Source organism: Trichoplusia ni, chromosome 26 (assembly GCF_003590095.1).
Source record: "Trichoplusia ni isolate ovarian cell line Hi5 chromosome 26, tn1, whole genome shotgun sequence".
In the NCBI taxonomy this organism is placed as follows: domain Eukaryota; kingdom Metazoa; phylum Arthropoda; class Insecta; order Lepidoptera; family Noctuidae; genus Trichoplusia; species Trichoplusia ni.
This window is the reverse complement of record NC_039503.1, coordinates 3,409,293-3,424,865: the sequence shown is the minus strand read 5'-3', so window position 1 is coordinate 3,424,865 and position 15,573 is coordinate 3,409,293. Positions and strand designations below refer to the sequence as shown.

The 15,573-nt window shown below is 38.7% G+C and overlaps 1 protein-coding gene across 2 annotated transcripts in view; it reads left to right on the top strand.

Moving 5' to 3' along the window:
* LOC113505696 (RNA-binding protein Musashi homolog 2-like) overlaps nucleotides 1–14,396 on the top strand; it is a 121,463-nt gene extending 107,067 nt beyond the window's left edge. For both annotated transcript variants that reach the window (XM_026888501.1, XM_026888502.1), the window contains exon 4: nucleotides 2,276–14,396. In XM_026888501.1, the coding sequence (XP_026744302.1) occupies nucleotides 2,276–2,950 (675 nt within the window). In that variant the 3' untranslated portion in view covers nucleotides 2,951–14,396. The remainder of the gene's footprint in view (nucleotides 1–2,275) is intronic.
* Nucleotides 14,397–15,573: the final 1,177 nt, after the last annotated feature.

Sequence of the window (15,573 nt, the reverse complement as noted above, 5' to 3'; positions counted from 1 at the left end):
TTGAAACATAGCAACACTGACTTTCCTCCTTTAATGTCTTCAGAACCTATAAATTTCAATTTTCCACTAATTAATTAATAGTACTTAGCTAAAATCACAGAATAGATTGGAAATTACTCTTTTTGGTAGAAAAAAAGTAATTAGTTTATTTTTCTCACCAAGGTAACACTGAGATGCTCAGATAAAAATGGTAGAATTTTGTACACCTTGCGGGTAACATTGCTCGGTTAGACAGATTCGTGCTAATAATAAGAATAGTTTGTCTGTCAGTACTTTGATATACTTAGTATGTATAATTATGACCATTTTATTGCATTCGCACTTATTAATTAATTACATACTTGGGGTTTGGGAATATCGTGTGATGGTAGAACAATGCTACCAAAATGGTAGAATAATTAATCGATTTAGTAGAAAAGGTCTACTAAACTAGTAGAAATTGTATGCGTAAAATGGTCAGAAATCATCACTAATTCCTACTAGATAGACCACTGGCGGCAGCATGAGTATATAGGTGTCGATCTCTGTACAACTTAGTTCTAAGTAATACCACGTATGTTTACACTGCCCCCATTTAAATTAGTTGTCTTTAAATGTGGGTGATAGCGATATTATTGTGTCGGTGTAATAATGGAGAGGAGATTGCTGTCAATTACATTTGTTTATTTGTTTACAAAATTTTGTTGTCATACTAGACGAATGATAATATTTGATACCAAAATATGTCTTATCTTGTTGGTTTAGTCGTCGCCGGCTAGACTTGCGAGCACGATTCCTCGTATCTGAATCACGAGTCTGACCAGAAATATATTGTCTTACGTGCCTATCAATAAAAGCATTGTTTTTTAATCCTATGCTAGCCTGAGCTATGCTGACAGCATCATCAGTGGCATAAACAGATCCTCACTTATACGGGTACTTCACCATGTGCAGGTCATTATAAAGCTCAGGGTTTGAAAGATTGATGATCAAATAATATTAGATAAATTTTGACCCTATATTCAATAACCTACTGCTCAAACATTAACACGAATTTAGTGTACAAAACACGTTACTTAAATAAAGTAACATTGTTAGACACGAGAAGTTCAGCAAGTTTACTGTGAACTCGTTAATAACAATTAGTTATATTTGCATGTCCACGATGTATTTTCATTATAAAAGTCCATTAGATCTCTATTTAGTCAAGTTTGAAATTAACTTTTGCGACAAGGTCGTCGCGTTAACTCATGATTATCAGGGGACTCTGTTAAGGTCCAAAACTAGTCATGACCCAAAAATTGTAAATGATAGAATTATAATTGAAGAGCCTTTAGTGTCTCACTTCGAGGCAAATGCCTGCGTTTTCACCTTCCTGTAATGAGCACAGTTCCTAGACTATCTGTCTTTGTCTACTTGGGGACCTGCTCTATGCACGTCTTTCACACCGCAATCTCATTAGCGGCCTTTTTCTCATTCAGTTCCGGACCTAGAGTTTTATCTATGCCGATAATGTTCGAAAAGAAAACCATTTTAGTAGTGTGCCACCTTTTTGCGACAGCGTTGTTAAAGTCACTGAACTTGATGATTGTAAACTTAGCTATCAGAAAATGACCAACTAGTCGATCGACAAACAGTTTTTCATTCCCTATCAAGTTGCATTTTTTTTATAAAAGACTCGGTAACACGTGCTTGTTACATCCTAACAGATCCTTAAATGTAATTGACCGACATCTCCTCGCCCAAATGATATGTTACATTGACGGAGACTAACCTTACAACAAGTGTATTAAGAGCGTATATAATCTTTGTAGATTTTCTAAATTATAGTAAGTCGCATAGCTGTACAGTAATCAGTATTGCCAATTAATTTATTAATATACAAACTTTACCGTTGAAGTAGCTTCTATTGGTATTCTAATGTAAATCTACCCTCATTCCTTACGATGTAGACTTATCCCTTGTATACGCTCTTAAGTTGAAGTAAATATAACATTAACAGTTGCTCTTAAGTTTGTTTGAGACTCGTAGTCCTTTCACAGTAGGTTAGTTATAAGTCACTAAACTCCCCGTCGTTACTGAGCGGGGGAACAGACCTTTTTGTCTTCAATCCTTTACTTGTTTGTTCAAAGACAAAGTATGTTCTTAGTGGTCATCATTATTATATATTTTGTTAGATGTTTCCGTTATTTGTCACCATACATTCGATGGTGTATTGTGAGCATGTGCTAGGTCTGTTCCCTCGCGTCGTTGTGTCGCGGAGCTGGAGTAGCGCACTGACAGTGGCCGCGCGCAGAGGTCGCGCGGCTTCGGCTTCATCACGTTCCAGGAGGCGGCGTCCGTGGACAAGGTGCTGGCCGTGCCCGTGCACACGCTGGACGGGAAGCGCATCGACCCCAAGCACGCCACGCCCAAGTCCGCGCCGCGCCCCGCCAAGACCAAGAAGATCTTCGTTGGCGGCGTCGGCCAGGACACCTCCGCCGAGGAGGTGCGCTCGTACTTCTCGCAGTTCGGGCTCGTCGAGGACGCCGTCATGCTCATGGACCAGCAGACCAAGCGCCACCGCGGCTTCGGCTTCGTCACCTTCCACTCGGAGGAGGCCGTGGAGCGCGTGTGCGACATCCACTTCCACACCATCAAGAACAAGAAGGTGGAGTGCAAGCGCGCGCAGCCCAAGGAGGCGGTGGCGGCGGCGCCGCTGGCGCTGGGCAAGCGGCTGGTGCTGCGGCCGGGGCGCGGGCTGGTGTACGGCGGCGTGGGCGCGGTGCCGGCGGCGCACGCGTACCGCTACGCGCCCTACGCGCTGCCGGGCGCGGCGGCGGCGGCCACGGCGCTGGTGGCGCCGCCGCAGCCCGCGCCGCAGCCCGCGCTGCCGCAGTTCGGCGCCGCCTACTCGCTGGCGGGCGTGGACATGTCCTCCTTCCAGGGCGTGGACTGGGGCGCCATGTATGGCCTGCCCATGTACATCTAGGCGCGACCCGACCTCGACGGCCCGTTTTGTTTCTTACGATAGAGTTCCTACGTACTATTTTTTTGGATTAAGGTGTTTGTCTTGCCGCGTACTCGCAGTGGCCACAAGAGGGAATGATCAGTATTCGAACGTAGTTAAGGTGTTTATTGGCTCATTAAACTTAGTGTAAGGCAGTTACAAGCAATACTTTGCCCGCTACGGGCGTCAAAGAGAACGCATTTCATTTTTAATTAAAAACGTTAATTTATTAAGGCGATCCCCAACGGGTACGCTCGAACGGGAAACGACCGACGCTCGCGTGTTGGTCTCGCGTGCTGCTTGACCGTCCACTCGATACGTTTAAGTTTTAGTTTTACGATTCGTAAGGATATTTTGATTTGCTCGAGTGAACTGTCAAGCATGAACTCGACCAATCGAGATGGCGTCCTCTCTTTTCGAATGTTCGCGTCGTTGCGTGTCCCCTTAACGTTAAATATTAAGGCGAAGATCTCAAATAATTTAGTTGCGATAAAAAACTAATTTTTTTCTTATATTTTGTCTTTGATATTTTGTAATTTAGTGGTAGACATAGTGCACGTTTGTTTGGCAATACATTAACCTGATAATTATTTATGATGACTTGACTGTATTTTTATGAATCTCATTCGCAGCTGTATTTTTTTAATGATAAAACATAAGAATTAATATATATACATACGCGGTAAGAGTGACGCTGTGTGACTGCGCTGTTGTTTCGATTTAAAATGTATAAAAAAAAGTTTCACCTACTTTCAAATTTTGAAATTCAAATTTTAAATTAGAAATTGGATATTTCTCATCTTGTAATGTGATACGGATATGTAGATAAAGATTTAGGCTAATTACATACGAGTCTCAAAGTGTACGTTTAAAGGAAATGGTAGGTATGACGTCAGTATTATTGTAAACGGTGCCATTTCATTAAGGAATCTACGTTTGTGCCAAATTTCGCTCAGTTTCGCGTTTAATGATTATTTCTTTAGTTCCTCGCTTGTACTTAAAATTTTCAGTATTTCACAATTTCTTTCAATTCACTCAAAACGCGATAAACGCCGACGTCCAGGGCTGGTCCCTGCGTCATCATGACGTCGTAACGCCTGCGGCTACGTCACTCCGCTACGTCATAAGTGCTACGTCTTAAGCGCTACGTCACACGGCGTCGACCGCCCTGCTCACGACTCCCATACATATCTGACGAGCGGAAAGCAATCTCATTCTACAATAGTATTATATATTGACATACGTAGTTATAGTACTCGCGTGGATTTGATGGCAATTGGTAAACATCTAATAATAACCTGAAACCTCACGTAAGTAAGGTGCTTTGCACACGATGCCTCAACGTACGCGACAAAATCCTATGAGTTTGTATGGCTTTATTCACTTGCCGAGTAAAGTTATTGTCAAAAGATCTTACCGAATATATAAAAGTGAAAAAGAGTGTCTGCAAACGGCTCTACGTATTCCACTGTTCTCAAAGTCAAGCAATAATATAAACAGCTCCATATATTTTAGTGTTATTCCTGTATCTCTCTAGCAACTGTAATTTGTCAATTGTGTGAAAGAGATACGACTAATGTTTGTTAAACCAAAGAACTCATTATGAAAACTTTAGATTTAAAAGATCGTACTAAAAGTTTAAATTCGTTTGTATTGTCATTTATAAACAAGTCATAGCAAGAATCACCAGATTCTCCCTCCAATTGAGTCACCAAACATCCGCTGTGCAAAACTCATGAGGTTTCTTTCGCACATCTTGGAGACTAAAGTCTGCCAATATCGGCAACTTTTGTTGACCTGTGTATGAAGAGCCTTAACAAACGTGGGAGTAGTATTAAATCAACTTGATATTTGTCTTGCCAAATGCCATGAAAACCGCTTCGAGTAAATTAGTTTACATAATATTAATATTAGTTTAGCGTGTATGAGCGTGTGGACTAACACCCTGTGTACCGTGACAATAAGCTAAGTATATAAGCCGCTGTAGATTGTCATGGCCGCGCGGCCTCGCCCGCCGATCTCCTATTACTCTCTATATTTACATTTTAGAAGTATGTCTGTTGAGTTCGAATTTTACAATTTTGGCACCGCGTTGGGCGCCAGATATCCGGAGAAACTGTGTTACGAATTTGTAAGGGTTTTTGTATTGTTGAAGCAATTGATAAATAACTATAGTGCATCGGTGACCTAATAGATATGTAATCCGAACTTTAAAAACTTGTAACGGAGAGTAAGAAATGTTCTTTCTTTTTTTTTGTACTTATTCAAGTACTTATTATACACATCTTGCCTGAAAAGAATAAAAAAAAATAAGTACCGTGTCGTACCGTACTTAAAATATCATCGCGTACTTAAATATAAATAATAAATAGTGTGAAAAAAAAATAAAAAAAAAATAATTTTCCGATCCTGCACAAAAAACATCGAGATACAGCATCAAGCGAAAGAAAAGTCATACCATAGTGTGCACAAACAGATCGGAAAACGTCCACCATGGTTACAAAATCGTTACACACCAGTTTCGTCGGATATCAACCCATTTCGTCCTTTTCTAGAAAGTACTTAATTTATCAATCGTAGAGTTAGATCCAAAAGCAATACACATTATGTGATTAGTGAGTGTAAAAGACAATGATGGTTGTGTTCGTGCAATTCCTAGTTATAAGCGGCAGGACATAGTCCCACACCCAGCAGTATTACAGCAGGCACTGGTTTTTACCAATTTACAACTTGTCTTTTGATAATCAAAAAGTTCCTTTAATTAATTCGAAATTTTACACCCCACCTAGTAGTAGTTCGATTCTATTCGATTATTTCCTACCGATGGAAATGTTTCATAATCAGTATTATTAAATTTGAAATTTAAAGTAAAATGTTCATTTTGATACAGTATTTCCTATTGGGAAACAATTATTCCGATATAGGATGATGACACTGACAATACTCCGAAATTAATTATAGATAAAAAAAGATATCATGACATGGGAATATTTCCGTTTGACGTCTATTACTAAAGTACTTAACTTTATATTTATATTAGTATAGTTTGGGGCCGGGCGAGGCCGCGCGGCAAGCGTAGTGCAGTATGCATGGTAGCTTGGTCGGCTACATTTCCGCCAGCTGACGCACCTGTTATCGAGGCGTGTGGAACACGATACAATACTTACAACCCATCGAATATCGAGGAAAAGTTATAAAAAACCATCATACTCAATTTAAATCAAATGTTATAATGCTAAGTCCATCTTCGTTTGAATGAAAGAGATAGCGTTATCTGTCTGTATAGCGTTAACCTTGTCATTTGAACGATCACGGACGTAATACAAAACGTTTTTAAAAATACCGTTGATTTTAACAAGCAGATTTTAATTCATCAGAATCTTTTTTAAATTAATTTTAATAAGTGAAGCTGTGTTGCTACAATATTACACTTTAATCTATGATGCTAAAGCAATATATATTTTTTAAACAATAGAGCCAAACGCTCTTGCATATAACAAGAACTTATGCAATCATATATTTTAAACTTTAATAAAAATACAGTCTTAAAATTTGAAATAACAATTTGTATAACTTTCTCCCTCACACACAACACACGTGTCCACGCGTCTCAGGTACCTATGCTATGATATTCACATATGTATACACATACCTACCCTTATTTTAGCAGTATTTTAGCATAAGTAGGTTAGAACCTCCTGAGATTATTGGCGGGCGCGCTTTTGTTCCCAAACTTTACAAAAACTTTTGTAATTCCCGACCAGTGAGATTTGTCGTCCAGTTTTATTTTAGCTTTATTTATGTACTTAATGTATCAAGGCAGCTTTTATTGATATTATTGTGTATTTTAATACTTGGTGTATCGGCAATGTGTAACTCTTTGGCATATTACTTCTGCTAATAAAATTGACAGCTTTCTCAACAATAGTCTGTTTTCAAAAATAGACTTTTCTGTACGAATTTTGTCTGATGAAGATAATTTTTGTACGGTAAGGGCCATTTTTAAGGAGCTGACTATGGCTTTGATGACGAAAGTTGATCAATTTTATTGTCAGAAGTGGTATTCAATATGTGAGCAACAGCGAATTTGCTTAAGCAACGCGTCAGTGATTACGCTGTCGAAAATGACATTTTAACTTGGAAAGTGGTATTTTTGTCACTGAGGTCACTGTTACGTTTCTTTTGCAAGTCAGCTGATATCGCTGTGTGCATTTTCCTTACACCTAGTATAAGATACGGTGGTTTTATTTGTAATATTAGTTTGGAAAGCGCGCTCTGCCGTTTCACCTATAAACTACACCTTCTGTACATTAACGATCGTTTTCCTGACAGTATTAGAATGTTTGACTTGTGATGTCAGCCGCCGCGTGCTTCGTATCTTGCCAAATTAGATGGAGGGCGGCAGTGTGGGGGCGAGGGGGACAAATGCGCCAGTAAACAGTGATTTTGTGCAGTAATTTCAAGTTTTTCAAAAAAAATGTTGTAATTGAGGGTATTTGATTAGTTTTCGGCCTAAAACTTATATTTCTAGTCTGGACTTCAAATGATAAACTCTGTGCTAATGCTGGGTAAATAGAAACGATGTCACTAGTGTTGCCTGCATGCAGACGTAGTGGTTGAGGTCGCGCTCCCCCGCGCCCCGCTCATGTTGTAATGTACTTAACTTTGTTGTTTTCATATATTGTACTGTTCCAAGTCCCGACACTTGGCGCGGCGGCCGCCCGCGGTGACGTCACGGCTGCGCCCGCGCGCGTGACGTCATCGCCCGCGCCGCCGCCGCTGTAGGCTTAGTCGTAGTTCTAGAAGGAGTTTGCCCGCTGTAAGGAGCACCTAGTAATACCTGATGTTTCATTACATGGATATAATATTAGAAATTAAAATTGTGTGTTTTATTTAGCGTGGGACTTCCTGCTGGGTTTGGTTTGTTGTATTTTACACTACTTTTTTATCTTTCTAGATAGTTTGCACGTTAAACTTGTAGTATTTAGTTATAGGGTTGCCATCTACACTTTTGGCTTTAAAACTGTGATTTAACTACATTTAATATTAGGGTGGACCCGACTACAGAGGCACTAATGATCAAAATTGTAACATTTCTACTAAAAAGTTGGCAACCCTAAGTGTGAAAAGGTCATGATCATTGCCCCGCGGTGGGCGCCAAAGAGAGCGCAGTCTGTATAGGAGGGTGGGACAGACCGGACGTATGGTAAGTCGTAACGCTCGCCAGGCATGCGTATAACAATGTAAATGATAGTGTTACGGCGTAGAGTCGCGCGCGACTTCGCACTCGAGACTAACACAACACTTCCCGGAGAGACTCGAGGGCGCCGCGCGCGTCCGACTGGCGAGTGGCCACGAGTCGCCGCCAGTCGCCAGCGCGCGGCGCCCGGCATGAATGGCATGAATGAATACGTAAACAAAATCTTATCTTCCATACAATATACTTCACTGTCAATTTATTAAGGCGTTAGCCACACGTTGGTTGTGATGCGTGCTATTCAAAATATTCCTTTTAAAGTCTACCTCTAAAAGGAATATTGTATACGTAGACACGTAGTTTAGACCTTTAGACGCTTCGCTTCGGGCCACAGGTCTTCCTGAAATAACAATTGTTTTGCCAAAACAAATACAGGCCAAAATGTAGCCAAAAATGATTGATTTTGCTCAAGGTACGCGTCGCGTCGCAGTCTGCCCACGAGAAGTAGTTTGCGCGAGCCGAGGACTGCGGCCGGGGACGGGATCATTAATATTTTGCCAAAACAAAGCAAGTACGCCAGTGTAGCTTAAGATTGTGACAATAATAAGATGGGACGTTGCCAACTAAGACGCTAAAACTATTTAATCACTTCGTTGCCATATACGTGAATACATTCCTCTCTAGTCATTTTTTTATATTATTATTTTCCTTAAAATTTGGCGGGAACCTGAATACAGAGTCTTATCTTGCTCAATACTTATTCTTGCCTAGTTGTAGTTAATTTCTATTGATAATAAGCTTGACGCAGTAGTGATGTGCCATACACGAGATATGCCATAGCACGCAAACGATAAACTAGTGATGTGCTTGTTCGCTCCAGGCTCACTGGACCAAAATGTAAACAGCATTCGAAAAAAAAATATTATATATTCTTAATTATGTAAGATTACTAAGATATACATAAATATACAATTTTTGGATTGGTATAATGTTAAATTGAACATAAAAATACTATGTTGTGTGTTTTTAATGTATGGCAATGCTAGAGTAGTGTTGTAGCGTAGACATTTTGAAGTTTTACATACATATGATAAATAAATATGACTAACCGAAAGCAATAACATTAATATTACTACAGCACGCGCGCGCTGCACCTTGCACGTGACGGTAGACGGACTCGGTTTGTGACGCCCGTGTGCGCGTCGATGGGCACGCGAGGACGTGAGGACGTGACTCCCACACTTGATGAACCAGCTCTAAGAGAGCAAAGGCATCATCGACGCGACACACATCAATATAATTTAATGCACTCGACTAAGTGAAGACAGGGCACGGCAGCGCGCGCAAAATGTTAGATTTATTATAATTATACACACATGCATACAAATACAAATATTTTTGTATAATAGGTATCTGTGTAATCGTAGCGTGTTGGTTATCTTGTATTTTTAAATGGTTTGCGGCGGTGAGGGTAGTCTTGTTTTCGTGACGTCACAGTCTATCAATCGAATTCAAAAGCAACATCTAGATGCCTTTTTAACTTAATTACCCAAAGAGACACTGACAAAGGTTTCATAGCTGCGGGAAAATTGGAATTTTCTAATTAAAAGTAATGTCAATTCGCTGGGTCTTAGGAGACCTAAAATATAGCTACATTTAAAACGTAATTGGAAAGGTATTTTCTTACCTTTAAAGAGAATTGACAAAGTTTGCTCAGTTCTCGGTCTTCCAGTAATTAAATGATCCCAACTCCCGAATGAAATCTAATGTCTATCTGTGTTATAAAATTATTACCAGCAACCAAGTTCAATGGCGACACCAACATCTATTGTTACTAGACCAAAACCATCCCAAATATTTAAAGGATAAATCGCGACTGATATCTGTGACGTCATTGTTGGGCCTTCCCGCCTCCGCTGTGAGCCGATATAATTACATTGTTATAATAAGCGACAGTATGTGACGCAGTGTTTATTGTGTAGGGCGCCAGCGCCGACGCTTGACGGCGTGCGGCCACACTCCTTGTGTTTTCCATATTGTAGCGTGGCGTGTCCACGGGGGCTCGTCAAACTAAATAAATAATACAATTAATGTATTATTTGAGGAATTTATTTTAATTATATTCTTATATAAATAAGGCACTAAAGTAACGGCATGTTTGTAAAAATGAACTTTGATGATTAACGACACGCCACGAAATAATATCGTTCGAAAACTAAGCGGCACTAACATATTAGCGTCAATCCGCGTAGTCATGTCAACATTCCTTTATGTATATTTTTGAAAGAATTATTGCATTTTATTTATTATGGTAGTTTTAAAAAACATAGTTTATCATAGTCGATTTAGTGATGGGCTGTTTTTTTATTTTACGTATCCACCGGCTAATTGAGGTTTCCTTGTTTCTGCCACTAGATGTCACCCCTGTGGTGTAGCGTTTGTTTTCACGTAGTTAAGTCTAGTATGAATTTGTATTGAGTATTCGATTCGTTTATCAACTTACATGTTTTGGCCTAATTTTAAAATATAAGGTAGACAAATAATTGAGCAATAAGTAAAGTAAGATATTTTGTGATATCGCTTGACGCACGGCGCGACATCTAGCGGCACGCTGAGGGAGCTCTCGTATTGTATGTACATTGGAGGTGCCCCGTAGTTACGGTTGGGTTTGGTTGGGTATGTAGCTGCGTAGATATACGTCAGTCTACGGTCCCCGAGCATAGAGTGGTGTAATGTCTATGCGCAGGGAGTAAGCTTTGCCGCAAGGAGTATTATTAATGAATGTTTTGTATAATTAATGTAGATTATTATTTGGATACGTTCCTAGGCAATAGTCGGGCTCTCTAGCGCCCCCTAGCTAGTGGACGCAGTAGTGCGCCGGCCGCGCGCCTCCTTCAGCTATTAACAATATTATGGTTCATCTTCACTTAGAGACAAGTATTAGAGAAAACCTAATAAAAATGGTAACACAAAACACAGCTGTTCTTTCATTTATCCGCTTTTTCGTTAGTTTTCGTACCTCTTCGTTAGTTAAAACATTAGTTTGGAAAAGAATATTTTTTTATTGAGACTCGTAGTCTTAGAGCTTTCGGGCCCATGTTGGGTGCCAGTACGAATTTTCTTAGACGATCTACCCCCAGTCAGTAGTATTAGAAATATTTTGGAGATCAGAGACTATGGTTGGACATAGATGCATGAAGTCATACGGAGCAGTGTGTAGCGGTGGAGTGTGCATGCCTCGGTGTCTACGGAGCGCCGCCGCCCGCGAGAAGACGAAGACCACTTTCATTTTATCAACGGTGAGGCAATACTGACGTTGGTGCAATGTCTTGTCACTGTAGAAGTCACTCGGACTGTGCTAACTGGTACAACACAACCTGTCTCCTGTAGACTCAAGCAGGACATAGCCATTACACTGACAAGACATAGGCTACCATTTAAAGATACTGACGGCATGGCATTAAAAATACTAGAAGGGGTGAGCAGTTGGTTTCTCGTCAGTCTTTTGATAACATAATATACCTTACATGTAACTCACTAACTCTGCAGTTCTTCTCTATATCACACATTAACATGAACACAGTACATTAAAACATCGCCGGTAGTGCAGCAGCGCCCATGGCGGCCGCGACCAGCAACCAACTGCTTCACGGGAACGAGTACAGAAATCAGTATTGTCATTCACATTACATACCAAATCTGCTGTTGAAAATACCGCTTAGTTTTATTTCTAGTACCCATCTCCAGTAAAGTGCATCCCAGTAATTAGTTAAGTAGAAACATAGACGTGGTACGACCGGTGCTGGGTTATTTATTAAGTCAGATTCGTAGTTTTAGTTGAATGGTCGAATCGAGAATAATAATTTGATTGTGATGTATAAACTCCATGGGAGACGCTTTTGAGATTTTTCCATTTTTCAATAAGTAGAACTTAGAGGTTTTTTTGTAGTTTTAGAAGGAAAAGTCATATCAACAGAGAGACACTAAAGACACAATCGTTTTGTGCCTTAATAGTTTGTTTTATTAATATTTGCTTTGGAAACTAGAAACTTTTAGAATACGGACCAAAAGTTCAATTAGTTTGGAAATATAAATGAATAAATAACATATTTTTTGTACAATTTACTTTTCCGTTGAAAATGTTAACGAGGGAATTTTTGAAACGACTTAGCTGTCTCGTAGTGTATTGAATAGAAGACAAAATGTAAACGAGTTATACAATGATCGTAGGTATCCCGTTTTGTAGTAGTACAAAGTAATTTAAGTATTTTGTATCTGCATAATGTTAAAAAGTCTTCCTTGATAAAACATAGACTGAAAATTAGTGACCCGTGTAATGTTTCTTTTGAGATCCCGTTTCGCTGGGATGCACTAGAATTTATTAACATATTATGTGAAGGGCACTTATTTAGATCTTTTAAACGTATTCCTTTATAATATTTTAAATCCCACGTAAATTTGAATTAAAAGCTGACATGTTACCTATCAAAATTTGCCACGCGCGCCATATTGACAATATTTTTTTTAATTGTAAGACATTTTCACATACAGCCAAACTTGCAAAGGGTCTGAAAAAGTGCTTTTTTGTATACCCGAGAGTGTTGATAGTTCTCTCATAGTAGATAAAGTGTTCAGTAGAAATAAACCCCAGTAAGTACAATGAATCTGTACGGAGAGTGCCTATGTGTGACAATATTCACATCACACTTGTTTTCTTCCATATTAGTCTATGGTCACTTACGATATACGAGTACTAACGTATGAATTGATAGATTGATCATCTTGTTCGGAAAACTGTTGGAATCTTCATCTGTGATACTCTGGTAGTGCGTAGATATCCATTTGAATTGTTGTTCGGTTCCGTAAGTACTAACCGAGAAAAATCGATTAAAATTGAATAAATTCTCAAAGGCCTTTCTAGATAAACTACCCACAAGAGTTTTCCGAACAAGATGTCCGTGACCAATAAAGGAACACAAAGTAATTTATTTTGTAAATCGCATTTAGTTTGGTTTACCTAAATAGTCTAGTCGAGACAGAAAATTGTTAAAGTTTTGTTTTTTTTTTGGACTTCTATCGATAGATTAGGTAATGTTTTCTTTCACTCGCACTTTTATGACTCGTAGCATATGTGTGATGACGTCACACGCAACTGTCAAAGCATTCCAACATTTTGTCACAAACTGCAAGAAAGAGTCTTAAAAGCGCTGAGATAGTTGTTTCTAAAAACTTTGTACATAATTATTTAGAAGTAAGAATTGTTACGGAAATATAACGTGTGGTGTATTTTATTCATGTACTGAAGTTATGTGTTTAGGGTGGTTTAGATAATTAGCTATGTCTATCTCTTTCTCTCGTTTGAATCTATCGATTTGGAAGTAGAATATCAATTATTATCCTCTTAAGTACACGATTTGGTTTAGTGGACTAATTTATAAGATTGGCAAGACAATATGAGAAGTTGAACGGTCTAAAATGTTGTCTTCTTGTGAAAATAAAAACAACTCTCTTAAGTGGAATCATTGATAACAGCTAAAACATTGATTGCAGCTTGACTGGACTGGTTCTACATTTTTTTAAAGACTCTTGGTCCCTAATTGACCTTATTCGGGCATTTGGCAATGATTAGTCCACTAGCCCAGTCTAGTGATTGAATCTTATAAACATAACAAAAGTGCCCACGAATTTGTAAAACGTAAGGTCATTGTTCTATTTACATTCATTAGGCAAGTAGTTCGTGATTTGTAATTTATCCAGTGGACGGAATGTATAGATTTTTTACTATCTTACATTTTGAGATTTCGGAATATTCCGTATAAGCTGTGGTCGTTTCGAAGAACAGAATAAAAAAAAAGATAAACGTCAAATTTGAATGTTAAAGTAAATATTGGTGTTGTTAATGTGTGTGTTATTTAAATACATGTATGTTTTATGATTGAAACATTGTTCAATTATAAAGGTAATAAAATAATTGATTCGTGGGTCAATAATACCCAAACGTAGCACCAAATATATCTGTGAGTCACTTCAAAGCGATCACAGCGCAGTATTACTATCGTAAATACCCTAGTCATTGTAGTTTTTTAATTGAGAAGAGGAATATATAATATGTACGGAAAGTTCATGCTTTTAATATATTTATTCTAATTATTTACTGGCAGCCGGCGCAAGCCGGTGCGCCGACGACGCGGTTTGAACGAAAACGTTTCATTAATAAATGGTTTAAATTCATTTTTGTGTTTTATTACTTTAAAAAGGACCTGCATGTTTTGTCTCTTAAATATTTATCTTCTATCATGACCTTAATACCTACCTTATTCTAGAGACCAATGTATGGTAAGCACATATGCCTACTGTGAAATTAAAAACTAGCAAAATTCAAAACTCAATGTAGAGGACGTAAGAACATAATATTGAAATGAATGTAATAATACTTACGAATGTTCTACAAAAACACATGCAAAAATGGATATTATTAAACGCTCCTTTAGACCTACACAAATTACCTATGTCTATTTCAAAAGTAGCCTGTAACCATCATAACTGTATTTTACTGGATACGCCAAGTGAACTTACTGACCTTCGTGAACTCATTATTTAATCAGGATCGCCTAAATGAGAAAAAGATTGCCAGCTGATTTCGTCAGATTATCTACTAGGTGAATATAAAAATATACACAAACTTCTTCAAAAATGGTTAAACTGTTCATGACCTACGAGAGAAATATGCGAAAGACTTAGAGAAAACGTGGCTACTGCTTACGAATTGCAATAGGCACGATACTCTCTAGTGGTAATTTGCCATCATACGCAATTTATTTTGTGCCTCGGAAGTAAATCCTCAGCGTTGACGTCACAGATGTCTGGTGACGTCAGAAAGGCGCTCATCAACGCTTGTTTATGGAGCAACAGTAACGTCATTTGTAAGTAAGTATTATTTGGTGAGTAGCTGTGCTAAATATAATTTAGATTTTATTGCTATGATGAAAAAAACACATCTAGGGTTCGAATCCTGTAGAACTACTATTATTATTGACGACCTGCGTGGTCGATTAGCGTACGCACCGGTTTCAAGGTGTCGCTAGCTCTGAGGTCCCGGGTTCGATCCCCGTTCGTTCAATGTAAAAATTCACATTTCTTCATTGTTTCGGGTCTGGGTGTTTGTGGTACCTTCGTTGTTTCTGAATTCCATAACACAAGTGCTTTAACAACTTACTTTGGGTTCAAAACAATGTATGTGATGTTGTCTGCTATTATCTATACTAATTTATAAAGCTGAAGAGTTTGTTTGTTTTTTTGTTTGAACGCGCTAATCTCAGGAACTACTGGTCCAAATTGAAAAATTCTTTTTGTGTTGAATAGACCATTCATCGAGGAAGGCTTAAGGTTATAAAACATCACGCTGCGA